Source organism: Exophiala dermatitidis (genome assembly GCF_000230625.1).
Source record: "Exophiala dermatitidis NIH/UT8656 unplaced genomic scaffold supercont1.3, whole genome shotgun sequence".
In the NCBI taxonomy this organism is placed as follows: domain Eukaryota; kingdom Fungi; phylum Ascomycota; class Eurotiomycetes; order Chaetothyriales; family Herpotrichiellaceae; genus Exophiala; species Exophiala dermatitidis.
In genome coordinates this window covers 3,297,485-3,323,060 of record NW_008751648.1, presented here as the reverse complement: position 1 = coordinate 3,323,060, position 25,576 = coordinate 3,297,485, and the positions used below count along the sequence as shown (strand labels likewise).

The 25,576-nt window shown below is 51.6% G+C and overlaps 10 protein-coding genes and 1 non-coding gene across 11 annotated transcripts; 3 read left to right on the top strand and 8 right to left on the bottom strand.

The window, feature by feature from the left end:
* The first annotated feature begins 28 nt into the window (after window positions 1-28).
* HMPREF1120_04199 (exosome complex exonuclease RRP40) lies at window positions 29-1,698 on the top strand. Its single transcript, XM_009158312.1, has one exon. It carries the CDS (start codon window positions 364-366, stop codon window positions 1,099-1,101), a length of 738 nt encoding a protein of 245 aa, XP_009156560.1. The 5' UTR covers window positions 29-363; the 3' UTR covers window positions 1,102-1,698.
* A 1,069-nt stretch (window positions 1,699-2,767) lies between these two features.
* On the bottom strand, window positions 2,768-3,995 carry HMPREF1120_04198 (dihydrofolate reductase). Its single transcript, XM_009158311.1, has one exon. The coding sequence runs from the start codon at window positions 3,803-3,805 to the stop codon at window positions 2,885-2,887; it is 921 nt and encodes a 306-aa protein (XP_009156559.1). The 5' UTR covers window positions 3,806-3,995; the 3' UTR covers window positions 2,768-2,884.
* Window positions 3,996-4,029: 34 nt separating this feature from the next.
* On the top strand, window positions 4,030-6,474 carry HMPREF1120_04197 (MFS transporter, FHS family, L-fucose permease). Its single transcript, XM_009158310.1, has one exon. It carries the CDS (start codon window positions 4,707-4,709, stop codon window positions 6,276-6,278), a length of 1,572 nt encoding a protein of 523 aa, XP_009156558.1. The 5' UTR covers window positions 4,030-4,706; the 3' UTR covers window positions 6,279-6,474.
* On the bottom strand, window positions 6,004-8,212 carry HMPREF1120_04196 (formamidopyrimidine-DNA glycosylase). The gene is made up of 2 exons (XM_009158309.1): window positions 6,140-8,212; window positions 6,004-6,052 (listed from the first exon to the last, which is right to left on the bottom strand). The coding sequence occupies exon 1, from the start codon at window positions 7,847-7,849 to the stop codon at window positions 6,506-6,508; it is 1,344 nt and encodes a 447-aa protein (XP_009156557.1). The 5' UTR covers window positions 7,850-8,212; the 3' UTR covers window positions 6,004-6,052; window positions 6,140-6,505.
* A 176-nt stretch (window positions 8,213-8,388) lies between these two features.
* On the top strand, window positions 8,389-10,095 carry HMPREF1120_04195 (uncharacterized protein). The gene has a single exon (XM_009158308.1). It carries the CDS (start codon window positions 8,786-8,788, stop codon window positions 9,383-9,385), a length of 600 nt encoding a protein of 199 aa, XP_009156556.1. The 5' UTR covers window positions 8,389-8,785; the 3' UTR covers window positions 9,386-10,095.
* Window positions 10,096-10,539: 444 nt separating this feature from the next.
* HMPREF1120_09278 lies at window positions 10,540-10,655 on the bottom strand. Its single transcript, XR_634397.1, has one exon. It is a non-coding gene; the product is annotated as a 5S ribosomal RNA (ribosomal RNA).
* Window positions 10,656-11,537: 882 nt separating this feature from the next.
* On the bottom strand, window positions 11,538-15,086 carry HMPREF1120_04194 (uncharacterized protein). Its single transcript, XM_009158307.1, has 2 exons — window positions 14,601-15,086; window positions 11,538-14,476 (listed from the first exon to the last, which is right to left on the bottom strand). Exons 1-2 carry the CDS (start codon window positions 14,915-14,917, stop codon window positions 11,734-11,736), a joined length of 3,060 nt encoding a protein of 1,019 aa, XP_009156555.1. The 5' UTR covers window positions 14,918-15,086; the 3' UTR covers window positions 11,538-11,733.
* Window positions 15,087-15,262: 176 nt separating this feature from the next.
* On the bottom strand, window positions 15,263-17,410 carry HMPREF1120_04193 (GTP-binding protein rhoA). Its single transcript, XM_009158306.1, has 5 exons — window positions 16,779-17,410; window positions 16,674-16,701; window positions 16,336-16,533; window positions 16,142-16,276; window positions 15,263-16,079 (listed from the first exon to the last, which is right to left on the bottom strand). The coding sequence occupies exons 1-5, from the start codon at window positions 16,844-16,846 to the stop codon at window positions 15,927-15,929; spliced, it is 582 nt and encodes a 193-aa protein (XP_009156554.1). The 5' UTR covers window positions 16,847-17,410; the 3' UTR covers window positions 15,263-15,926.
* A 1,280-nt stretch (window positions 17,411-18,690) lies between these two features.
* On the bottom strand, window positions 18,691-20,634 carry HMPREF1120_04192 (MFS transporter, metabolite:H+ symporter; the record flags this gene model as incomplete). The annotated part of the gene is made up of 2 exons (XM_009158305.1): window positions 18,691-19,824; window positions 20,104-20,634. 2 exons carry the CDS (start codon window positions 20,632-20,634, stop codon window positions 18,691-18,693), a joined length of 1,665 nt encoding a protein of 554 aa, XP_009156553.1.
* Window positions 20,635-21,256: 622 nt separating this feature from the next.
* On the bottom strand, window positions 21,257-23,259 carry HMPREF1120_04191 (glutamyl-tRNA (Gln) amidotransferase; the record flags this gene model as incomplete). Its single annotated transcript, XM_009158304.1, has 3 exons — window positions 21,257-22,690; window positions 22,738-22,961; window positions 23,019-23,259. 3 exons carry the CDS (start codon window positions 23,257-23,259, stop codon window positions 21,257-21,259), a joined length of 1,899 nt encoding a protein of 632 aa, XP_009156552.1.
* Window positions 23,260-23,911: 652 nt separating this feature from the next.
* On the bottom strand, window positions 23,912-25,144 carry HMPREF1120_04190 (uncharacterized protein; the record flags this gene model as incomplete). The annotated part of the gene is made up of 1 exon (XM_009158303.1): window positions 23,912-25,144. One exon carries the CDS (start codon window positions 25,142-25,144, stop codon window positions 23,912-23,914), a length of 1,233 nt encoding a protein of 410 aa, XP_009156551.1.
* Between the last annotated feature and the right edge of the window lie 432 nt (window positions 25,145-25,576).

Genomic DNA, 25,576 nt, shown 5'->3' with positions numbered 1-25,576 from the left:
GATCCCTAGAACAGGCCGACAAGGCATATGATGAGACTCTCAGCTAACAATGTTCAGTGGTACTAACACAGAGTACTTCAACTAACCGAATATACAAGTCCAAGAATCTCTCCATCGCTCTACTTCTACTCCAAGCCAAGTCTGTTGAACTCGAACTATTGCGGACTACGAGATATTGCTCCGCCCTAAATTTCCAAACTGGGTTTTCCATCCAGTAGCGCGGAGCACGCGACCACATAATGCGACGACAACTCCAACGATATAAGAAAAAAGGATACACTAGTACAGCGATTGTCTGTTCGATAGACATCCACGCTCTACCCAATTAACGAAGAAAACATTCATGTTACAACAATAACAACTATGGCAACTCCTCAAATCGTACTTCCCGGAGAACACATTCCAGCAACTCTGATCCCAACATCTCAAAAGCGCAAAATCGGGCATGGCCTCCTTCCAGACCCAGAAAGCGACTCATTTATAGCGACCATTGGTGGCCTGTTACAAGTCGACTGGCGGAAGAAGAGCGCTCAGATTTCAACACCCAATGCGCGGTATATTCCAAAACCGGGTGATTTGGTGATTGCACAGTTCCGTGCTTCGTCGACAGACTTTTTCCATTTATACATCAACCCTCATTCACCCCAGGCAATTCTGCCCCAGCTCGCCTTTGAGGGCGCTACGAAAAAGACGCGGCCACAGTTAAAGGCCAATGATCTTGTGTATGCCAAAGTTGTCTCTGCGCAAAAGAACATGGACATCGAATTGAGTTGTGTCAACCCATCTACAGGCAAGTCGGAGCCCGATGGTCTGGGGCCCTTGAGCGGCGGCATGGTGTTCGATGTCAGTCCTGGGTTGGCGGAACGGTTGTTGAAGAAGCAGAATGTGCTGGCTATGGATGAACTCGGCTCCCGGCTTCAGGGTGGCTTTGAGATTGCAGTGGGCAAAAATGGCAAAGTGTGGGTGGATTGTCCTGAGGCCGGAGTCAGGGGGATTTGTGCGGTTGGTCGATGTCTTTGGGAGTTGGACGAGAGGGAGATGGGTGAGAAGGAGCAGAAGAAATTGGTTAACAAGATCCTGGGAGACTTGGAACGTGGTTGAACCAGGCTTGATTTTTTCATCCATGCATTTTACCAATACGTGCGACCGGCCCATGCTATGCGAAAGCCGAGAGATTTTCTCATTGTGAAACTTGGACATTGATATGAGGGTGGTCGCCACGCAATTTTCAGGCGGCATTGCGCGACTACATTCTCCGTTCGGGCCTTCCTGTCTCCCTGCTGGGTAGGAAAGTGTTCTATGACTGAAGACGAGCGCGGTATTTCCTGCCGTTGCACTGGAGTAAGTCTTGACATGATGGACGGCCAGGCGCTGAAAGGACAGGATGAAGCCCATAACTACACTACGGAGAGGTTGCAAAGAACCAGTGCCACATCCAGCCCCATCTTGAGATTGAGAGCTTGATAATCGGATCTCACACCCGGTGGACACGAGGAGAGAGTATCATCTACTAGCCAGGCGGCTGGCCTAACATGCAAGAATGTGGACGTCACGCAGTACGTACTACAAATCAAACAAGAACAAGATATGCTTTTTGAAGATTTCATTGCCTAGCTTTGTACGAAGAGTACATCCGTCACCACGATCGAGCCTAGTGCAAGGTCATAAGCCTCCTCAACAGCGAAGAGATGCTCTCCTCACATCACAACAAAGTGTGTGTTCACGCAAGACTCCGTTGCCTCGGCCCGTCATTCCAAGCAATCGAGACTTTTTGTTGTATGCGAAACATGTTCCCAAACCGCTTGGAATAGTTCCACACCCGTAAAGACAAAAACCATAGAATTTCCCGCCATGCTTTCGAGGAAAGTCTTTTTTTGCAAGATATCCGGAACTCCTTTCATCGTGGGCTGGTGCTAGTCCTGGGAATCCATCTTCTATCCAGCAAATTTAATGCCGTCAAGTTTTCATTCGATATTGGTTGATCGTCTACTTTCTTCGGAAAGAGCAGCCCTCTGTGAGTCTGGCTTTGCCACCGGTAGGTTGGCACAGGACAGTCGAGCAGCCGGCGCAGATAACGACGGTCTGGGCGTGCGAGAAAACGGTGGTGATGGTGAAGCAGCCTGGGCACTTGACGTCCATGAAGAAGGATCGGGGAGCTGGGACAAGAGTCTGCGCAAAAATTTAGCTAATTGTATTTTCTTGCCATGTTGCGCCCCTGCGCAGCGGTTGGCGATTTCCATACCTTCAGCTTGTGCTTGCGGGCCTCAGCCTGAGGCGTAGGGTTGAGGAGATCAACGGCGAGAACCTGCAATGAGATGAATGTTAGCTTCAGCGTGAAAATATAAGCGGTGATGATTGCTGTTGATGATTGTTGCAGCGGTCGTGTGCTGCGGTGGCGGAGAGGGGGGAGAATTTTGAGGTCATCAATTGAGCAATGCTTTCGGGCGGGCGGCGTACCATTTTGACTGAGGTTGCAAATCGATTTGAGAGCTGTGTCTTGGATTTGAGATCTTCTGTGAGTTTGTCGAGGGAGAAGAAGATGCGATGATCGATTGCGATGCTGGTTCTGGTCGATGTGGCGGGTGGAATTGGCTGTTGAAGAGTGTGCGAACGACTTTCGCTTTGGACAATCTTGGCGGCAACCGCGCTAGTCCTTTCTGGAAGACGCGGTCACGTGATGACTCGTTTGTCCTCACATCAGGCTGATGTCCCGCTCTTACTATTGGTCCACTGTGATCTCTACATATTGCGCATTCAGCATCGTCGACAGGCGGGAAAAGCAGGTTACTGTACTTCTAGTAGTAGTACATGCTGTATCTATGACTAATGTTCTATGTGGTATCATGATGCCAGTTCGAGAAAAGAGGAGAGTCTTGTTGTGGGCTTAAAACGGCACATCCATGTCCTCCACCCGCTCTTCTTTTTCTTGCTGGTCTTTCTGCGATGCCAGATTCTGCTTGATGAAGGCGACGACAATGTCAAGGTACTGTTTGCCGCTCGGGACGAAATGTCCACCGGGATGGGTCACAACCTGAGTCTTTTCTGGACCACCGGTGGCATCCACCAGAGCCTGTGTTCTCGTCTCGTCGACCACGCTGTCCAGGCTGCCGATAAAGTGACAAACTGGTGTCTGAATGTCGGGATCCTCGTAGAATCCTCGATATCTCTCCCCTGGCGCGATGAAGCCGCAATACGCGACACAAAATTTCAGAGGCGGATGGCCTAAATGCTCAAAAGCTGCTGGATATGAGATTGCCAGAGGCGACCTGGACCGGGCTTTTTCGAACGCCTGTTTTCGTGATTCTCCCTCGAGTAATGATGCGACCATCGCGGCCAAAGCTGCACCTTGTGAGAACCCAATCACCCCATCAAACGGACCCTCGGTCGCCAGGACCTTTGCTACCGTGTCTAGGCCCTGGTCGAGTCCGATGTACTCCGGAGGATCGGAGGTATCTGACCGCCGCCACCATCCATACGCTTCAATGCTGTCGGCATCTTCGTTGGTACTAGGCTCGAAGCCTGGAATATCACTTGGCTTTAGTCGTAAAGGTCCTGTGGGATAGCTTAGGGATATCCCAGGGAATATCTTCTGTAGATTTTTCTCTAGAGCTCGCGTCTTTGCGTGAAAGAGAGGGCCATTTTGCGTGTATCCGTGTAGCATCAATACTTTGGGACCTGCAGTCGAGTTTCTGGTAGAAGGCATAATGTTGAGGGTCCTTGCTGGCGATCTTGCCACTGTCTGGAAGTAGGATGCTTTGTGCGCGAAATTTGTTGAGAGCTTTAAACTGCAGGAGAGTCTATTCATAAGATCGAATCACTCCAATATCAAGGCCAGATCGTCGGACTGTACAGATCAACTCCGCTTTCAAGCAGAATCAGGAAAGGATCGAACAAAGGATATGTTTGGTAGTCAATGGGATCGTCTGGATGTCCTTAAGGACCCAGCCTCGCCGCTCTTGTTGGTGCCAAGCCCCCCTAGTCGGGACAGATCCTCATCGAGCATTCCTCTACCAACGTTTGCCAAACTCCTCGGCATCTTGAAATCGACATCTCGTCCCTCACCATGTTGCGGATCGCGAAGAACAAGCGGCGGAGTGTTCCCATACTCAGTCTTAAACGCTGCCCCACGGGGTCCCGTCTTCCTGCGGGCTGTACCATCAAAGAAGACGATCCCCGGTTGTGCCCCGGATTGTCCAAAGATCCGTGTCTCCCTTCGAGACTTGAAGATTTAGCTAGAACGGAATCCAGTGGGCAAGTGCTAACTAGGACAGCTGTTTGCGACTGCCAGAGAGTGATTTGCTGTCGGGTTGCTACTACGGAGACACTTCGCTGACGGTAAGTGGCTCACCACGCTGCAACAAAACATTGCATAAGCCTCGTGATCGTGATGTCCGCAACATGTCTTCCGGTAAGCTCCTGCGCATTTTGGCTTTTGAGATGCGCTCGTCTATGTTTGGCACCTTCTCTTCAGATTGAGGTCCGGTGGCTACTACCCAGACTCAAAAGCAGAGCATGTCGTCTATAAAAGCTGCCTCCACCCTTTCATTCTTTTCTTACACTCTCCATCTCCAGTCGCCCCCCTGAAAGTGCAGAGTCAAGAACATACTACCACATTTCGCAAGACACCTACAAGAATCCGGGGGAGTATGTGAAAGTGACGCAAGTCTGCAACATAACCACCGGGCAATTTACTATTCCCAACATCAATGGCGACCACATTCATCTCCACTGGAGGCCTCCTTGAGCGGATCAAGCGATTCGATGTACAGTACAAACAACCGAAGCGGGATATCCGCAAAAGAGACACCATCCTCCCCATTGCCATCTGCTCTCTCGCCTTGTTCTGTATGTGGGGACTGGCCTATGGCCTTCTCGACATTATGAACTACCACGTCAAAGTGGCCATGGGGATCGATCGCCAGAAGGCGGCGATCCTCGCTGCCGGCTACTACTGCGCCTACATCCCGGGGGCCCTCCTTATTGGCGGCCCATTGGTTAAAAACTGCGGCTATCGAGTCGCTATGGTTACTGGCCTTTTTGGTCTTGCATTGGGCGACTTTTTCATGTCCATTGCTGCGCAAAATTGTTCTTTGGCTGGTATGGTTGCCGCCATGTTTGTCATCGGGTTGGGAGTGTCAACTTTGGAACGCTCCGCCAATCCATACGCTGTCAACTGTGGGCCCCGCACCCAGGCTACCCTGCGCATCCTGATCGCTCAGGCCTGGGCAGGGATTGGTACTGTTGTCGCACCGTTTTTGGCCAATGCCTTTGTCTTCGACCCTGACACTTCTTCGAGGAGGCCTGCTTGGGACCCTCAACGACCTGGCAAATGTTTGATGCCGACAGTAGACAGCTCAACGTCTTGTGCCAACTTGGGCAGCATCATCACCTTCTACCGGGGACTAGGCGGCTGCATCCTGGGCTTGATGACAGTTGTGGCCGTCATCTTCTTCCGCACGAACTGGGTCCCAGAAGTCGAGGTTCCTGTGGCGCGTGTCTCTGTCGGCTGGAAGCTGTGGAAGCACCCTTTGCTCTCGTGGCGGCATGCCCGCATCTGGTGGGGCGTTGCCGCCAATTTTGTCAATCTTGGTTGCCAAGTGACCTTTGCTCAATTCTTCATTGAGCACATGAAGATCAACGCCTGTGCCAGCGACAAGTGGGCTGCCATATGCATGTCGTTGGCACAGGTTGCTTTTGTGATTGGTCGGTTTGTTGCAGCAGCAATGGTGACGAACCCCAAGGTCTTCAAGCCTCGATATGTCTTGGCTTGTTTCATCGCCGGTGCTGTGGCGACGACCGCCGCTGGGACATCTATTACAGGCAACGCAGCGATCGCGGTGGCCGTTATGGTCATGTTCTTCGAGGCGCCTTCTTTCCCGATGATCTTCGAGAGTGCGACGGCTTCATATGAGGAGTGGACGCCGACCTGTGAGACGCTGATGATCGTCAGCATTTCTGGTGGCGCGCTACAACCGCCACTGATGGCGCAACTTGTTGAGTCTGTCCGGATCTCCAAGGCTTGGTGGTTGACTGCGGCGTGCTTCTTCTTGGTCTTCACATACCCGTTAGCAACAAATCTGATGCCGTCTTTCCGAAGGGCCTTGGACAGGGCTGAGGTTGGGGTCGCCGCTGGACCTACCGATGAAGAGAAGCATGTCATCGGAGGCTCCCCGGCCGACAGTGGACTTCTGACCGCCGAGCAGACCAAACAGTCTGCCGAGTCAGGGGTCTTGAGGGTCACGCCGGTCGAGCCGCTGTCTGTTCCATTTGGCAAATGATGGTATGCATTGGATTGGGGTCTAGTTGGCGTTATGTTCTGAATTTAGATGCTCATAGACAGTACAAATGTCGACAGCTGAAAGTTCTTTTCACCAGACACAGTTGCCTAGTTTGTACTAAACATACTAGAAGGTAGCTAGGACCGTAACACTTACTGGTAATACAACTTTGTATGGTATCATTTTCAACGACGAATTAGCCAACCGCATGTGTGATACTAGTACAATCAAGGCTTTGCCAGACGACCTGACCGTCGTCTACCAGTTTCATTTGCCGCAGCCACTGGGGCCACGGCCTTCCCACGATCACCACTGGACCTTTTCTCTGATTGGGGGGCTGTCTCTTGTTCCTTCTTGACTCTTTTGCCAGCCTTGCCTTTCCCAGGTTTGTTCGTGTCACCATTCAAATCAGGCTTGATGTGTTGCTTTGGCTCGTCTTTCGGTTGCGACTTTCTACCCCTTGCCGTCTTCTTGGGTAAGACTTCTTCCTCACTCTGTGCTGATTCTGATTCCTCCTCCTCCTTGACAGCAGCAGCCTTACGCTTGTTCCCTTTGGGCTTTTTGTCGCTGTGGTCATCATCGCCATCAAGCACCTGAGCCTCACTCATCTCCTTCGCCACGGGGCCCGTCTTCTTCTGGACCGAAGGAACAACAGCACTAGTCCGTCCACCGACCGTCAAAAAGGCAATCTTTTCACCATTCGGCATTGCGTTCGAACTATTCTTCTTTCCCTTCCCCCACCGATGCCTGAACAACCAGTCGTCCGGAAACTTTTCCGAATCGGCCAACAACTCGACGGCCGTCCCACAAATATAATGGATGGATTTGTGCAACTGGACAATTTGGTCATCGGTCAGCGTGTTGGCGTACTGCTCCGGATGCATTTTGGCATGGTACATGATCTCGTCGCCGACCCAGTTGCCGATTCCGCTGATGACGGCCTGATCGAGCAGCATGGCTTTGATGGGGACTTTTTTAGACTTGCATTTTTGGCGTAGCCAGTCGACTGTCACGATGTCCTTGTCGATGACGGGGTCGGGTCCGTTTTCTTTTAGGGGCGATACGTTTCTGATTTCGGAAGCTGGGCAGTTGACGAGGCGGATGCGGGCGAAGCGGCGCATGTCGACGAAGGCTGCTTCGACGACGTCGGAGGAATTGTCGTCGTCGGGCTTGGTAGTGAGGAGGAATTTCATGACTTTGGGCGGCCATGGGGTTTGTTCGGTTGACTTGGCTTCGCCAGCTTCGCCGGCTTCGTTGGGTTTGGTGGTTTTGTCTGCCTTTTTGGGTTGATAGTAGTACGTGTGTTCGGATTTAAAGTGTAACCAGCCCGACATGCCGAAATGCATGACCGGGTGCGGTGGGCTCGACATGATCATCCAGAAGTATTTGCCTTGTTGGCCGGCGTCGATGACTTTCTTGCCCGTCATTGCTTTCTCGAATTCGGCGGCTGATGTGCCGGCTTTGCCGTAGACGTTGTTGTCGTCTGTTGCTACGACTTTGGCGAGGGTTTTGCCCACTAGGTGTTTGCGGATGTAGTGCACTGTTCGTGCGACTTCGGCGATCTCAGGCATGGCGAAGAGTCGGAGTAGTGCTGATTTCGATTGATTGAGTGACTCCCTAGGTGGCTTGAGATTGAGATTGAGATTGAGCAAGGTGAACGTAGGTTACTGAAAGCAGTCTACCTAGGTAGGTAGGTTGAGTTTTGAGTGTTTCCAATGTTGGGTAATGGGTGACGCAGTAATGCTCTCAGGTGGGACTTTTGCTTGTCGCGAAGGGCAGAACTAATAAGCTCTGCTGGGCCGCATGAACTCTCAAAGGATGTTGAAAGGCGTCGACTCTGATTTGATTTGATTTGATTTGATTCAAGCAAAGTGAACTGCAAGTGGTTTTGTTGGTGTGTTCATGGCAACATGACTGTTCAAGGCTGACACAGCTGGAATGATTGTATGGAGTCCACAACGCGTATCTGTGTCCGACGCGTAAAGTGGTTCTGGCAGCAGGCAGCCAACCAGGGCAGACCACAGCTTGAACCAATGATAGTCCATGACGTACGTGACGTTGACTTCAAGTTGCACGTCGAGCGCAGCCTTGCAGCGCCAGGACCTTCGAACTGAACTCCACCATAATCCGCCGTCCGTTTCCTCGCAGATCGTACCATTTTACAACAACAGTACTATCTTAGGTCCTTTGACAGCCTAGCTTTCTTCCGTCCGCTAAACTGTTTATACTCCCTCAGCGAGTCAATTGACATCTTAAAAAGTTGCGCTTGAGCTTGGGATACTCTTTTCCGAACCGTCGCCACGGGTCTTGTCCACGGACTACTCTAAGCTTGTTACTCCTTGAACACCAACACCAACATCAACACCAGCAACCCAATCCAATCCACCAAGCTGGCGTGGTTTTGGGCCAACTCGTCGTCCACTTCGACCTCCTCTCCGCCCTCCGCCCGGCCTGATCCCTCCTCGGCAGACCAGTTTCGCACCTCGGTGGCCAGCACCCCTCTCGTCATGTCTCAACCGACATCCCCTCCAACACAATTAAACCCACAATTCTGCTTCAACACACGAGTCCTGCGCGACTTTCTACGCCTATCCCGTGCCAGCATCGACGACAGTATTTCCACCAACCTAAACGCCTTAATGACACCAGCTTCCACATCGCCATTCAAGCCCTCCTCAACATCGATCCGTAACCCAACGCTACCCACGTCGCTGCTGACTCGTCAACCTATCCCACGCGAAACCACACGGACATTTCTAGAGTCGGTGCTTTTCCCGTCGTGGAACTCGCGGTCTGAAGTCATTTCGTATTGCACGTCGGTTGCGACGTCGCCGGATCCGGACGACCCGGACGTGATTGAAAGGGAAAAAATGAACAGAAAAGATGCGGACCGGATTGTCGATGAGAGGTTGGATCCTTATTCTGGTCGATTTTTCCCGAAGGAGCCCAGGACGGAACAGTTGGCTGCGTTGTTGAGGAATGAAAATGCCGTCGAGTCCATTGTCAGGAATAGGACGTGGGGAGTCATTGCGGAGAGATGTGAGGGTGTTGATGGATCGTGGGAGGAAATGTTTGATAAATGGCGGGAGAGCAAGAGGGGGAATTGATCAACAAAAAGACTTGAGGACCTTGGACTCAGATGGAAACACTGGATATCCTCTAAACGAGGGAGAACTGATAACGTCCTTCCTTGGATCCCACAACATGGCTTGTCAGTGCAGCAACATGGGGCGACGCAGCCCCGAGCTCGACATCAAATGCCAGAGGTCATGACAGGGAAGAAAATATACCCCTACTCTCCACTTTACAATGTGCATTGCACAGATGAAAACAACTTGTTTGGGCACAGCGCACGGTGTCGAAGTCTGAAAAGGGTTCCAAGATTGTGCTTTTCGGAAAGGTGTAGTACATGATTTGCATTGATGGCGGCGCCAGGCGGGTGATAGCGCTTTGTATCAGGCAGCATATAAAAACTTATACTCCATTACCTCCCTACTATCGAAGGCTATATATCGCTCCCAAATACCTGAAAACTGGCATGGCGGTTTGGATGATTCAACTGCATTGGACAACACTAATACTGTACGGCCCTGGATATATCATGATGCGTGGTCCGACAAGCTGCTCTGCTGGACCAGTGCTCGACCACTGGGCCGGTATGACCTTTTACCGCGTCGCTGTACTGTAATTACATCAAACCTGAAGCATCAGGTACCTTAGTGAACGGATTGGAAATGCTCCAAGGGGAAATTGGTACGGTATATTGTCATCAAGTCATCATACTCACAGAACATCAGGTAGATGTAATGAAGCTGATGCCACTGGTGTGCAGGAATGGCAATGCCATGCGAACAGCAGCAATGAGTAGACTCTCGCTCTTTCTCTCTCTCCATCTCTGTACCTGCGTTACTAGGTACATTACAACTTGAATTAACAGCCGAGGATGGAAAGAACAATAAATGTTGGAGTCCGAGCCGAATTGATTCCAAACACTTGCACAAATATGTACAATTGTACAACTTGAACGTTGTCATCGGACGAGGCTGAGGCAGACTCGAGGGAGAGACTACCACTGTACATTATTGGTTGAACGCGACGGTTAGTCATCCTCCACAAAAGCGATATTAGCTCCACCAATCGGATCCAGTCCTCCATTCCCAATTGGATTTTTGTTAAAATCTCCACTATAAAATCCACAACTTATTACCACAAGGGACGCAGAGTGGAGGTAGGTTGTTGAAGGTCAAAAAAATTCGACAAAAACAATCGACAGCCAGGATTCCCAAATCGTCACCGACTTTAGTACTAACTGGCCGGCATCGAGCTTAAGTACCGCTGAGCGAACGGGAAGCGCTGTTTTCTCGATCCTATGGTCGATTGCGAGAGAAGATTCTGGAGGTTTAACTTATGAAAATATATACCTAGGTACTGTACATGTTACTGCTTCTACCACTGCACATTGTGTTTGCCATGTTCGATCAGCCTACCTACCGTAGGTAGGTAATATGGAGCCCTACCTGCAGATATTCTATCCGTCATCATGATTTAGGATGTCTTGATGTTGTCTCTCTGACTTTCTGACCTTCGGAGATGGATGCTACTACTACTGAGTAGTGGACATTGTACATATACTTCATCTGAAGTTGTAGTGTGTCGCTAGGTACGCAAGTACCTACTAACCTTCAAGGTTTCTTCTTACTTTGTTCACGTCCAGTTGTTGATTGAGGTGATCAGCGAGATACCAAGGTATGTTGTACTACTTATCTCGAAATTCATGACCAAGAGCCACTGCAGAGCCCCTTCTGACTTTTTTTTTTCTTCGGCTGAAGCTGTCATGTATGATTCCTACCGACCTGTACAACGTAGGTAGGGTAGGTAGGTAGGTACAGTATCTACTATGTTAGTCCTGAACATGTCAAATTCCTTGATTTATTTGTTCAACTGTCTAATTTGGTGCCACAGTGTATCTCGAGAGTTTAATCTAGTTTTGTTCGTCTTTGTCTTTGGCTTTGTCCTGCAGTGATTCTTACTAGAACCTAGGTACTTCGCTTCGCTTCGCTCCGTGGGATTATTCTTCTTGTTTTCCTCCCTCAAGTATACCTAGGTAGCCAGGTCCCAGACCAGACCACTGGCAGACCAGACCAGACCAACGCAACTTGAACATCGTTTTGGTGAAAAGAGATCAATCAATCAGGCCAAGTCGAGTCAAGTCAGGTCAGCAGATTATCTACCTGTCAACCAGCCAGGCACGTAGAACAGTCTCACGCTTGTCAATGAATAACTTCATACTCCAGTAGCAGGCGGAACACGAATCAATATGGCATGTCGCATTTGTCTTTTTCTCCCCAAAGACGGACGTCAATCGGGTAAACTGTACCACTCACTGTACAGTCGAAGCTATGTATCTGTCTGGTGCTCCCACCCATTCCCGCGCCCACTACGATTCCTCCCTCCGTCACATGGTCAGCCTAACCAGCCCCTCAACCCATTTTCTCGCGTCTACTCCCACACCCTCACTCACACCCTTTGCATTAGTAGTCGTCGCTGTCGCTCCAGCTCCAGACCCAGAGGAACCACTGACATCTCGACTGCGCGGTTGATCCCGGAGGAGCCATTTTCCAGCAGCACCGACACCTCCAAACCCCAACCCTGGGACGCTAGAAGACAAGTCCTTGCCACTGACGGCTCGGTTGTTGTCTTGAAGAGATCTCCTGACCAGTATTGCTTCCCTCAACTCTTGTCTGATTTCACTCACTTCATCACTCCTAGCATCATGATCGGCAGACACCACCCGGCTTACCGGTACCTTCATCCATACAACCCACCACCCGCGGGCCGTCTTAACCGTCCTCTCGAGCTCCTGAGTTCCAGGCCGACCTGAATCACCATCAGGCCTTTTCGGTCTTGTGCCCGCCCAAATATTAAGAATATGAGTATGGACGTTCAGAGCTTCGACTCTGGTCCAATTACTTCTCATGAGCATTCCAGAGCCCGAACCAGAGCCCGATACCGACTCCACAGAAGAAGAAGATGACAGCCCCCCAATAGCTATTCCAAGCGTATACCAAGATCCCGAGACCGTGACAGGTTTCGTAGGAGACGAAAACGTTCGATGAAGTCCTTCAGCCGCAAGACTTCCTGGAAGAGGAATATTGGGAATCGATGTCCGAACCGTCAATTTGCTAGGATCATAAACCAAGTCATACAGGTCCATGTAGTAGCCCTTCATACTTCTGACAACATCTTCGTCATCGGGGTCTGGATCCGGCACAAGTGCTGTTTGCACACGCTCTCTCCACCGTTGCGGATCTGTATTCCTCAACAGACTCTTCTGCAACGGCCCCAGAATGTGATGAATAGACCGATAGAATCCCGGCATGGTCAGATTCGGAGTGTGCAGCTGAAAGAGAAAAACAAAAATAAACGGTTGGTGAACGTATACAGCCACCTGGACCTTTTCGTGCGTCACATTCGGCCGCGACCCGTCCACCGAGGCTGCAGCACTGGTTTTGGCTGGTGTCGAACTGGCGCTGTCGTCTACAGAGCTTCTCCGTGTGTTTTGCGAGGCTGCTGATCGATTGGTATTGGAAAAGCGCGATGATGACATCTCGATGGTCAATGTCCGTAGGAAGATACGGCTGGAAGTGCTTGGAGTCGGTGACTCAGCCCGTAATGATCCTTTTGCTTTCGTGTCTGTTGTGGCTTCGCCGTCCGACTCGTTCTCAAACTCGGTATTTTCCAAGTCTCCAGACAGACCAATCAAGAACTTGCCAATCGACTGTTCAAGCCGTTGAACAAAGGGCGTCTGCGGTTGCGTTTCTTCCGCATCACTGACGTTGGGGGTGGGATCAAGCTCCTGGAGTGGTTGTGGTTCTTCAGCTGATGTGTTCTGTTCTCTCTTGTCTCCCGGCTGTTGCGACTCTGTGGTATTCGTATTCACATTCCCGTTGGGGGTTGACTTGTTCGGACCACCGAATCCTTTCGGATTCAACGTCCAGCTGGAACCGTACCCGAGGCTAAGATATTTCATCACCTTCTCTGTTCCAAACAAAGCAGAGCCCTGTTGTTCACTTTGGTCGCGCCCGTTATTGTCTGGTTCTCCACCTTCGCCCTTTTTGTCTGCAATGTTGGAATCCGCTTTGGTCGTTGCGGCCTCAAGAGACCGCTCCACGGCGCTCACGATTGGGGCAGGGATGCCCGGCGGTGTTGCATTGTTCTCAATCGCCTTGCGTCGCAGATCCGGCGCTCGAGATTTGGGCGACCTAACCCTTGGATGTACCTCTTCAAGCGGTTGGTACTGCGTGCGACCAGTCGTTGCATCAGTTCTCTCCCGCCGTGTAGGGTGTCGCCTGTTTCTGCGATGTCGGGGTCGGGATGCCGGGTTCTCGCCTACACCATAAGCGGATTCCCCGTGTACATAGATATTAGCCATCCATTGGGAGACGGTGATAAGTGACCGTCTGGAGATGCCACCGACACCAGAAAATATTATTCCATCTTCGGCCCGCGGGTCTTCACCGTTGCCTAGCCAGGGCTCCGGATCTGAGCCTGAACTCTTCACGGACTGGGTGGAACGTTCATTGACCTGAGATTTTCCGTCCGCTGGGGAAAGAGGCGCATCCCCGTACCTGCCCACGATGAGATCCAGGAGACCTTCGGTTCTGTTGGCGAAGTCCTCCAGCACCTCTCGCTCACCACTGCCCCACTCTTCCTCTCCGACGCCAATGCCCAGTTCGCCTCCTACGGCAAGCTTGACAGCATCGTAGAGCTCAACAGCAGGGTTGCCGTGAAGTAGGACGTCCCAGTTCGCAATGAACTGGGTCCAGTACCTGTTCAATAGACCACAAAACAGATCCCTCTTGTTTTCATGTTTCTTCCAGAGCTCCCCCAGACTGGAGGCGTGGTGCAGCAGAAACACCTGATACGCTTGTGACAGTTGTGCGAGCAGCAATTGTGCCGGCGCCACCTCCCGCGACGAGTACTCAACTTCCTCTGCTGAGGGAGCTGTCGCAGCGTGAGGGGTTTTTCCCAAATTACTGGCCTTTCTGGTCCCTGAGGATGTGCTGCTGGCGCTGGCCGCAGGCAGCTTCGTGAGACTGATAGAAGCAAGTATCCACCATTGAGGTTCGATCTCCTTCAATACCACCCGGGACTTTTCCGTTTCGATTACCTCCAGAGGTACGCCATTTGAAAAATTGCTGTGATGGGAAATTGAAAGTTAGAATGTATTTCAGCCAGAAGAACTAGAAGCGGCTGTAGAGGAGTGTGTACTAGGAGACGGTAGAAGAGCTTTTTTATGAGCAAGGCTTGTTGCCTACCTACTTGACAAAATCCACCATGCCCTGTGCCAGGCCTATCTGCCGTAGCCGTTCGTTCTCTTCGGCTTCTTTGTCATCTTTGGTATCCCGACTGGGCGGCCCTGAGTCTTTGCCCTCCGGACTTTGTTGCTTGCTGCTTGTGACTCTTTCTCTCCTACGACGCTCAACCTCTCCCTCAGACTTGGCCGAGTAGTAAAACACGATCTGGTCGCGAACGGTCTCGTCGGTCGGTCCGAGCGACGGGTTGTATATGGCGAAATAGGAAACATGGGCCGGCACGACACGCGGGGAGTGTATACTACTAGAATTCGGGGAAGTCATGGTCGCGGCCGGTTCGGCGTTCCCTGCGGTCACTGGCAGTGATCGCGAGGAGCATCATCTCGATGCCGGTCGGTCCAGCGAGCTGCGTAGGTAGCTGTTCATTGAATGTACGCCGGTTTGGAAATCCAGCGCATGTGAAGGCTCGCTGGCGTCCTTCAAAATGGCCGGCGCAAGTGTCCCGCCCACTTGCAGTGCAGATGGCAGAAGATTGTCTTGATTACGTCATCATTGGCAGGGCCACTTGGATCACGTGGTGCGGCCTGGCTGTTCAAGTTTAGGCCGCAGGGGCACGTGCTGCAATGGTGAAACAACTAATGTCAATAACACCACCATGCGCAAGAGAAAGTGTGTCGACTACTACGATAACAACTAGTCCTAGTAGGTTCAATAAGATTGTTTCCTGGCAACACCAGCAGGAAGCCCACCTTCAAGCGAAGTAGTATTGGACGAAGTGTGGGATAATGCCAGGATATTGCTCTCATGCCATGGTCATCACTTCGCCTCCAATACACAAACTTGCACCGTCTCCGCCAAGGTGTACTTCTCAAGTCTGTGACTGGACAGATATGTAGATTTGTCCATAGTGTCGAGACGGAGGTTCTGGGAGGAGGCAGAAAGACACGAAAAGCTCATGGAAAAGCCTTGATATTGAGGCCAAACGCCGTGAATGGATTTCCTATTCGATGACAACTCGAAACATGTCTCGACTGTTAGAACGCCGTCATGCTTGTAGTACCATCCGAGCTTGCCCATCCATAGCCTCCGCGCAATTCCTGTATTGCATCAACAACCATCAACCCATCCTCGCTCGATAATGAAACAAAACTAATGTGTCAGTGCCAAAGCGCAGCACGATCAAGCCACCGAACCGGACCTGCCTGGAAGCAAGAACAAGGGAGATTGTAGCTCTTTTGTCACTGATATCTTGACCTCTCCGGTGATATCCTGGTATAAAAGTCGGGAACGTGTTTGGTCCATGTCTGCAACAAGAGAAAGAGGTTTGCCTGATTTACAAAATCAAGCATTTCTTGCTCTTTCCACTCTTGCGCGTCAACAAGGCCGCCCGGGTAGCGGTCTCGAATACTTCGCGAACACCCTGGCCGGTCTTGGCCGAGCACTCGAGATACTTGTAGGCACCGATCTTCTTGCGAACTTCCTCACCCTAGACAATCCAAAGTCAGCGTCCCGGGGCCATCGATAGACCGGTATCACGGGCGAACGAACCTGCTCGGGTGTAACGGGCTTCTGAGATGTCTTTGCCAGCTCTTCAATAGTCTTTGGGTCGTGTCTCAAATCGCATTTGCACCCGACGAGGATGATGGGGAGACCTTGGCAGAAGTGCAGGACTTCAGAAATCCACTAATGCAAGGCGTCAGCTCGATCCAAGTCACATAACACTGGAACAGTTGCTCCCATACCTTCTCCTGGACGTTATCGAGCGAATCGGGAGAATCGATGGCAAAACAAATCAAGATGACGTGGGAGTCGGGGTATGATAGAGGTCGAAGGCGGTCGTAATCTTCCTGGCCTGCCGTATCCCATAGGGCGAGTTCAACGTGTTTTCCATCGACTTCGACATCGGCGACGTAGTTCTCGAAGACGGTTGGGACGTAGACCTGCAAATGTGGGATTTTAGTACTTTATCTCGTTGTGATCACCGGATCTAGCGTTGGACGGTCGATGATAGGGGGTTGATGTCGAGATTGCTCGCTCGAGTGGTTTATTGAGAGAAGGGGATGAAAGGGGAGCTGCGCACCTCAGGAAACGTGCCCTTGGAGAAAACACTGGACAACAGAGGGTAGAATGTCAGCAACCACTGCAGGTTTTGTAGGTAGGAGACGGTCGATGATATGAGACTTACATCAACAAACAAGTCTTTCCGCAGGCACCATCTCCGACGATGACAAGCTTGCGACGGATTTCAGCCATGGCGGCTGCGGCGGACGGCGTCTGGTGGAAAGTAAAGATAGGGCGGTAGGAGTGGTGATGGCTGCGAGGTGGTTTCTGTAGGTCTGGGTCAGATTAGGATGGAGTGGTTGGTGGGCGCGAAATGATGAATAGGTGAGAGGGAGTAGGAGTGTTGGTAGTAGACGAGACGGTATAAAGAGGTTGAGAGAGGATTGGCAGGAAAAGGCACCTTTTTGGGGGCGGTTTAGAGCGTTTAGTGCAGTGTGGATGTGGCTTTGAAGACCGAACTGCCACTGCACTGCAACGGGGCGGGCCCGAGAGAACAAGGACACGCAAATCTATTGTGTAGTACTACTAGGAAATGAGTGCAGTGATGGCTGCAATCGGGCGAGGGGGACGAGAGCTCGAGAATGATTTGGACTGTCATAGACTACCGTGTAAGATTATTTCTACTACGATAGGACTAGAAGGTGATGGATCAGGTCGACGGTGAAGATGGTTCAAGTTGTTGTTGATGGATTGTTGACTGACCGTCCGGCCGACCTGGCTGACGGCCGCCTACTACCAGCACTCAGGTGTCCAGCCGTGGGCATAAGTAAAGATGGAGATAAGCAATAATATTGTGCAGTGGAAGCATCAGGGCGCAAAGTAGGAGCAGCACCCGAGCAACCAGCGCGCCCCGGCTACAAACTGGGGAGCGCAGTACTGGCAGGCTTTTAGGGAGGCCCGGACGAGCAGTCTGGGGTGCAGGGGTGTAGATAAGCCTGCGTTACTGCCTACAAAAATGTACTAAGTAGTACTGCTAGTGATAGGGCTCAGGTACCTGTTACTCAGTACTAAATGCCGGTGCGTGTGGCAATGATCGCGACAACGAAGCCCAACTCTTTTCAGTGCACTGCCAGTGCAGTGGCAGACTATCAACACCTCCCTCCCTTCATATCATTTGTTATACAGTAGTACTACTAGCCGAATGTACCACGCTGAGGCATCGAAAGTGGCCGCAGAATATTGTTAGCTCCAAAACAAAAAACTGTATCTTCGAGCCTGACACGCTCCTCTGACTCAGGCTCTCCTCCGCAGTATGCACCACTGCATATTTCCACTCCTGACGCGTCAACACTACTACTACCGCATGTATGTACCGTAACTCAATTTTGGCCAGCCATGGCGGCCTGATGATGGGAAATGAACTCTACTGCTGCTACTAGTCACTATCCATCTAGTTGTTGATTCAGAGGCAGGTACAGTACTGATTGCTCTGGTGGCAAAGCAAACAGACCCTCATCCTCCAACCCTTCCAGCCGGCCTTTTCCAAACCAACACCTGAAAGTGAGGCAAACCGGGCAGGACCTGGCCCGACCTTTGATAGTTCGTCATCTCCCTCCGCGTAGGGTTTGTTTCTTTACCACTGTTCATTTTCAGTACCACAAATCGCATCGCATCTGCACTCTTCCCTGTCTCCATCAGACACGATCCAATGCGGCCATTTGACCATGCGAGGCTCCCCTCGTTTGTCCTAGACGGCTGTTTGCTGGATCCTCCTGACCAACTGATCCACGTTGTCCCAGCTGATTGATGAAACATGGTCGTAGAACTTTGCTTTTAATGCATGAGTGGTTCAGCGCTGCGTGTTGTCGTTTGGAGACTTTTTCGTTATCTTGTACGATGCCTGGCTGGCCTCGTCTGATCACTATCTAATGTATTCAGAAGCATCTATTTTGCTCGACCTCTGATGAGTACTAGTACTTGCCCTCCATCGTGAGAGGTGAGTTGACTCAAAACCCAGTTCCCCAAAGCTTGGAGACTTTGTAGGTCAACCTCAATCCTGCCACGCCACCACCTTCTATCACTGGGTCCCAGTTCCCTTAATAACTCTGGCTGCCCAGATACTGACCCGGTAAGAAAAGAATGGCCAAAGTGCAGATCCAAACACTAGCACCCGCGAGATAAAGAACCCCATTCAAGCTGTGAGGAAGCACCCTGGTGGCAGCAATCGGGGCAATGATACTAAACACTCTCCCCCAGAAGCTGCTGAATCCCGAAGCCGAGCCACGCACCGGTGCAGGAAACGCCTCGGGCGTCCAGCCATAAAGCACAGCATTGAACATACTCTGGAAGAAGTAGACCAGACCATTGACGCCAATATAGCTGGGCTCGTCGTTGACCGCGGTGAAGACGAACAGACACGCGCCAAAGAGGGCCGACGAGACCAACAACGCAATTCTTCGGCGCGAGTAGATCATCGTGCCGGCCAGCACGCCGGGGATGCCGAAAATGTAGATATATACATAAGACCTGTATGTTTCGCGCAAGCTGAGGCCAAGTGAAGAGCCCTTGCGCGCGAGAATGGTCGGCAAAAACGACCCGGCAATGGTGAACCCCCAATAATCGAAGGCATAGATGATCCAGACCAACACCACAAGACGGGTCATGGCAAAACTCGAAAAAAGTACCTTGAACCGTGACATTTCCACTTTGACTCGTTCTGAGAGCGGCAGATTCTTCTGGTTAGACCCGGACCCGAGCAAAATGGCATGGTTGGAGTTTGATGACGACGAGCCGGTACTGGCAGAAGCCGCATCGGAGGATAAAGAAGTGAATGTTTCGAGGGTCAGATGGCATTCGCGTTTGTTGTAGCGTGCGATGTGCTGCAATACCTCGATGGCTTGTTCGTCTTTGCCTCGATACAGGAGGTATTTCGGCGATTCTTTGAATCGAAACACGACGACCCGGAGGACAAATACTGCCACTGTGATTGCCCCGATGGTGAACATCAGATAGCGCCAGCCCCAGTTGTCGGCTTTGCTGCAGCACGGCGTGCCGGCGTCAGGCCGGTTGCAGGAGACCAAACCGGGAGCACATGAGTAGTTCGGGATGAAACCGTATGCGATACCACTGCATACTACGACGCCGATGGGCTGGAAGACTGAGAGCGTTGGGAGAAGCCAGCGACGGTTCTGGGGAAGGCATTCTAGACATATCGTTGTGTCGATTGGGATCTAGAAGTGCCAGATGAAGATGTTAGCGGAACAGAAATCCTACCGAGGCGAAAGATAGAATGAAGGCCGTTTTTGTAACAAGAAATTGTGAAAGGTTCCTAGCTGCGACAACAAGAGAGATGATATTCAACTGCTTGCATGGTCGCACGAATATGGTGGGTGTATGGTATTTGCTCTCTTCATGACAATGCTCGGTCTCAGCGCGCTCACTGCCCTTAGAAGGGGCCCGGCTTGGGTAGGATGCGCAGAAAGGCATCCAAAAAAGGAGAGGCCACTTACATTGCCGCCAATTCCGATTCCAACAAAGGCCGTCAACACAATCACAGCATTGTATGAATTTGGAGCACCAAGGCAGATTCCGAAAATGCTGGAGATCAAGACCGTGTAGTTGAAGGCAGCGGATCGGCCGATGATGTCGACGAGGATCCCCCAGACAAACGCCCCGGCCGTCAAGCCGGCAGAGAAAGAGGTGAATATGTTGCCCAACTCGGTATCGCCGAAGCCGAACTCGTTCTGCATTGGGGTTACCACCAGTCCGAATGCTTGAGCCCACAACAGATCGAGCAGGTAGCCGAAGCTGCACAGAAAGAAGACCGTCCATTGGTATCGGCCCATGCCTTGCGCGTCGAGCTCCCGGTTAACCAGGAGCGCCTTCTTTTCGTACAGAGTCAGACCATCGAACTCGGGGTCGGCGTTGACGTCGCTGCTACTGGCTGGCTCAGTAGCTTTGCCCATTTCCATGTCCGATGGTCCATGTTGCATGGCAGGTACCGTCATAATATCAACCTTTCGATCTGTTTCGAGAGCCATTATCAGTTGCAGTCCACGGACGTCGAATCTGTTGTTCCTCTTTGCCCGCCTGATGCGGCTGATAGACGGTTTTATCCATGATTGTGGTTGCCATGAGGAAAAGGTCGTGTCTTTTAGCAAAAGCACAAGACAAGGATGCAATGGCGGAGTCTGATGTGCATCGACTCTGGTTTTGCACTAGGCGAACCTTATCTCGCACGATTTCGCACGGCATTGATTCTAGATGGCGGAGGGAGTTCGGCCGCCGTTAGATCTGTAGAAATGTGGAATAGTATTATGCAAGTTCATCCTTGTTGAGAGCCTCGTAGGCACGAGTCATGACGTCGCGGGCTGTAACCTTAGGCCTGATTGGGTGTTGCACAAAAATCTCCTTCGCGCAACTCTTTCCCATCCAATCGCGCAGCATGTAGGTTAAGATCCCGGTCAAATGTGCTTCGATAAGGTCTAACAACGATGCTGGTGACAAGCCGCAGTGTGGAGGTCCGCTGTCATGAAAATTCTGGCCCAGAGTCACAGTTCCATGATAGTGCGATTCGAGGACGTAATTAAAAGCCTGCAAAGGTCGGTGACGAGAATCCCAACGGATGGAAAGGTCATCGTAGTGGGCATCATCATCACAACACTATGAGTCGAAAGACCCATTGTTGTTGCCGACATGAGGAAACAACTGCTTTCCTGCTGCAACATCAAGAATCACACCGGCTTTGTGCAAGGACGCAATGACGTTGAAGAGCTCCAAATCAGATCCAGGTGGCCCTATCAGACTTATTGATACCGGAAGGTATTCGATCGTGTTGGTAACGGCGGACAAGTAAGGCACTTCAGCAACTGGTATCGTGTAATCGGGGCATCCGACCAAGTATCCAAATGAGTAGATGCTGAATGTGTCATTGAAGAGTTCGGCTCTGTCGGAGGTCTCATGTCGATAATCTGGACGCCCATAGCATTGAGGAAATATAAGAAGCGTCGTTGCATTCTGGTCATACGATCCGAAGATCGTGGACTCTGTCCATGTCCTGAAAGACTGCATGGCCTTCAATGCATCAGATATTCTCTCCGCAGACGCACTTCGACCATGCTCCAGCCTCCGACTGACAAGCTCTGAGATTCTGGGAGGGCGGCCATCATTTTTGGCTGAATAGTCATGAATGAAGTCGTCCAGGCACCCATGCACTGCCGACGCTGTCGTGATGGTCGAATAGATATGGCCGGCTGCCTGGTCAAGTGAGCGAGGCTGACCTATTGGCGGGGTCGCTTCCCAAAGCTCATTGAGGTTGAAGGGTATTCTTTCGCAGTCGAGTGTGATCTCCAGCTTTCTCATAACTGCCTCGATCTGTTTCTCGGCTTCGGTCCAGCTAGAAACATCTGCCGAGGGGTGCGGGAACAAGCGATGCTGCACACTGGGGGTGGGGTTCATGTCCGCTGCTTGAGCTGCCCTGGTTGGGTATAGCAGGTTGTACTTGGGTTCTATCGGTGTGCAGAACGCTGTTCTCGTGGGGTGAACTAGGTGCGCTCCCACGCGGGCAAAAATGCTCGCGTGTCGTGCGAATATGCCAATAGTGTTGAAGAGGTCGGTGGCTCCCAGGACGCCTTCGAGACTGATTAGACCGTGAGATGGACGCTGCCCGTAAACCCCGTTCACGCCGGCTGGATGACGGATAGAGCCTCCAGTATCGGTGCCAACCGTGAAGTCAATCCAGTCATATGCCGCCGCAGCAACAGCACTGCCAGTGCTGGAAGAGGACGGCTTCTGCCGCCCATCACCTCGGGGGTTGTAGGGACAGTCGTCATCAATCCATTCGTTGGGGTCTAAGCCCTCCGCAAATTCAGTGGTCTTCAGCTTACCTACCAGAACTGCGCCGGCTTGAAGAAGCAATTTTATGCACGGAGCTGTCTTCTTCTCAGGGTCATGAATCTCGCGCCAGGCTTGATTGCCGTAGCCAGTCCTTGTTCCTTTGACAGAGATAGTATCTTTGACCGCAAACCTCAGGCCTGCTAGAGGCCTTCCGTCTCTATGGAAATACAGCCTCGAGGGCACTGGTATGCCATCCCGGGCCTTCCCATTGTTAGCTCTAATCCACGTGCTTTTGAGGGCATCCTCACCGCGGACTCCTTGAACGCAGAATCAGAGCATGAGTTCCGGCACACGGCACTTATAAATGCCTCATTGGGATCAGGAAAGAGCCTCATGACGGGAAAAACATGGCCAGTCGCCCTAGAAACAACATATGGACCCTCTGTCAACTCTATCCTCGACCTCTCCAAGCATACGATGCGCTTGCTCCTGAAATCAATGTTGCCATGGGCTGGGAGGAGAAGAATGAGCACTATATCGGTTGCCCAACAGTCAGACCGAGAGGCGTGGTGACCATGAGGCAACTTACAAGACAGAAAGCTGCCTGTCCAAACATCATCTGCAGCGCTCAGTCTCTCACGGGTCGCTTCCAGATCACCAGGACCGAACTTGGTTCCCGACCATTCTATCACAGTGGTGGGGATAAGATCTTCAGTGAAACGTGAGAGCTTAGGCAGCAGTTGAGACGGGAGAATGATAGTGTGTGCATATTCGGGAATTGAGTAGGCTAGCCCACCAATTGATGTCAAGGAGGACACATCCTTCGCCATGTGAAGGCAAGGAAAAGGTGAACAACGAACTCGGTAAGACCACAGTAAGGTAAGAGATCAAACAACGCATAGGACGAAATCCTACCATCAACACCAATGCGCGAAATTGGCAGTACTTGGCGGTGTTACAGTCACTACAGTGACATGATAAGGAAGTGGCCCGGGTCGGGCAGGAATGCCAGTGCTCCAGCTCCATCTCGCTGGACATGTACCTAGGGAGTGGAACAAAGAATTGGCTCACCAGAGAGGGGCACAGAACAAAGACCGATAGGACCGTCGGAAGTGCACAATCTTATCTTGAGGACCTTGGACTCTCCGCGACTTGCTATAACGATTCGAATGAGGATATTGGCTGTGGTTGAAAACATGACGGTACTGCAAGTGACTGTTCCACTACCTACTGTTGCTTACAACTCGGATTGTTGTATATTCGTCCGATAAACGGTCTTGGCATCGATAAGAGCGATACTAGGCTGACTCAGCAGACGCGGCAAGGCTGCACATGAGGGAAGACAACACTGAAACGCTCAAACTACTGTGTATTACGGCAAAGGGCAACTCTGTGGCTTGTGATATGAGATTGCATGCAGAGCCATTCGGCAAGTTCGTGTAGCATTGCTGGCCGTCCACTAGCTCGCGCCCTGTTCTATCCTCATTCCTCATCTTCCCTCTGTGAAACACCATTCCTGCCCATACGCTGGCTTAAACTCATATCACCCGCTTTCTTGTGGAAGCTGTTGACGAAATCGGCACGGCCACCATATTTAGCATTCCGCGCCCGAATCGCTTCATCGCGCTCTCTCTCAGCCCGCTCTCGTTCAGCTATTTCCGCCAGTCTCTGTTCTCGTTGCCGATCGAGCTCCGACGCGTCCTGTTGCATAGCCGCCAGCTTCGCCGCTCTTTCGGCCGCATCTATGTCTGAATTCTTTGTGTCGCGACGGTCACCCGGAGACCGAGGACGTACTGGCCTTGGCGAAGGTCGAGTTTGAATTTTGCCGGCTCGATCGCTGTGACCGTTTCGCCGAGGAGGCGATCGTGTCAGCGACGGAGATCGCGACCGTGGCCTGCGTCTATCGTCCGGCGTGTAGGATCGTCGACGGCGGTAAGGTGACCGTGATCTAGATTTTTCAGCACGACGACGAGGCGACCGAGCTCGTGATGGGGAACGCGATTGGGACGGTGTATATGATCTCCGCCTCCGGTGCCGGCTCCGTGCAGAGCGATCTTCGTCGTCTTCTCTCCGGTGAGAATAAGACCTTTCACGTCTGTCCCGGTCGCCGTCGCGATCACGATCATCATCGCGGTGTCGGTGATGATGATGCCGATGGTGATGGTGCTTCCTCCGTTTTCGTTCTCGCTCACGGTCAGCTTCGCCATCCTCCTTTCCTGCGGCCTTAAGCAACATTCTTCTTTTAACGGGATCGTTCATCATAGCCTCGTAAGCCGCTTGCTCCTGCCTCTTGATTGCAAGCAGCGGATCCTCTCTGATCTTGGACGCCGTATCCCTTGCAGTATTCGCATTTTGCACAGCCATGAAGGAATCCTGCGTGGCCGCCTTTTCCAATTTCTGGCTCTCGTTGCCTTTCAATAGTCCATCAATCCGCCTCTTTCCCAGGAGATACCCCTCCATCTCCTCGGTGGTGCCGGCCTGCCCATCCGAGGGACCGGAATACATCCAGTCGACACGAGCCTGTCGCTTTTTCCCGCCAGCTGCCTCTTGTAGTTCCTGAATCTCTTGGATTTGTCTTTCCTCTGCTCGCTCCTTCATAATCTGCTCGATCTTTTTGCGCTCCTCTAGAGCCTTCTTTTCCTCCTCCCATACCCTCTTCTGATTGCTCATGAGCGAAGGGTGCCATGATTTCTTGAGGTTAAGATCGCCACCCATTTTGACGATTTAATGACCGACTAGATGCAGGCGTGAGATGGCGCAGAAACACAGAGACCGACGCCGGTACAGAATGAGGACAAATACAACGGCAGATGTGTAGCCGCTTGTGGTTGCCAGCGATGGCGCAAAATGATGAAGAGACGGAAGCGCAGGCCTGCCACCGCGGACTTGACAAGGCTGCCACTACCAGTACTAGTGCTGCTGTTGACGCAGTTAGCGCAGTACTACTGCCATGGTCGGTACTATAAGACTACTAGCGGTAGCAGCACTAAGAAGCACTTATTCTAACTCGCTTTGGTGGAGAAACATGCCGCCCTACCCCAGCCTTGGCCAATCAGGTAAGGATATCGCGACCTCAGGTGCTACTACCACTGTATACCGAATTGTATCCCTATAATTTCAACTTCAAGCCGTGGGTTTCGCAAGAGC

Coding starts and splice junctions, on each gene's coding strand:
- HMPREF1120_04198 (XM_009158311.1), bottom strand. CDS start 3,805: ATGAATAGACTCTCCTGCAGTTTAAAGCTCTCAACAAATTTCGCGCAC.
- HMPREF1120_04196 (XM_009158309.1), bottom strand. CDS start 7,849: ATGCCTGAGATCGCCGAAGTCGCACGAACAGTGCACTACATCCGCAAA.
- HMPREF1120_04199 (XM_009158312.1), top strand. CDS start 364: ATGGCAACTCCTCAAATCGTACTTCCCGGAGAACACATTCCAGCAACT.
- HMPREF1120_04194 (XM_009158307.1), bottom strand. CDS start 14,917: ATGACTTCCCCGAATTCTAGTAGTATACACTCCCCGCGTGTCGTGCCG. Junction 14,477..14,600: donor GGCATGGTGGATTTTGTCAA/GTAGGTAGGCAA, acceptor TTCCCATCACAG/CAATTTTTCAAATGGCGTAC.
- HMPREF1120_04193 (XM_009158306.1), bottom strand. CDS start 16,846: ATGGCTGAAATCCGTCGCAAGCTTGTCATCGTCGGAGATGGTGCCTGC. Junction 16,534..16,673: donor CCAAGGGCACGTTTCCTGAG/GTGCGCAGCTCC, acceptor CCACATTTGCAG/GTCTACGTCCCAACCGTCTT. Junction 16,277..16,335: donor TCGATAACGTCCAGGAGAAG/GTATGGGAGCAA, acceptor GCCTTGCATTAG/TGGATTTCTGAAGTCCTGCA.
- HMPREF1120_04197 (XM_009158310.1), top strand. CDS start 4,707: ATGGCGACCACATTCATCTCCACTGGAGGCCTCCTTGAGCGGATCAAG.
- HMPREF1120_04195 (XM_009158308.1), top strand. CDS start 8,786: ATGTCTCAACCGACATCCCCTCCAACACAATTAAACCCACAATTCTGC.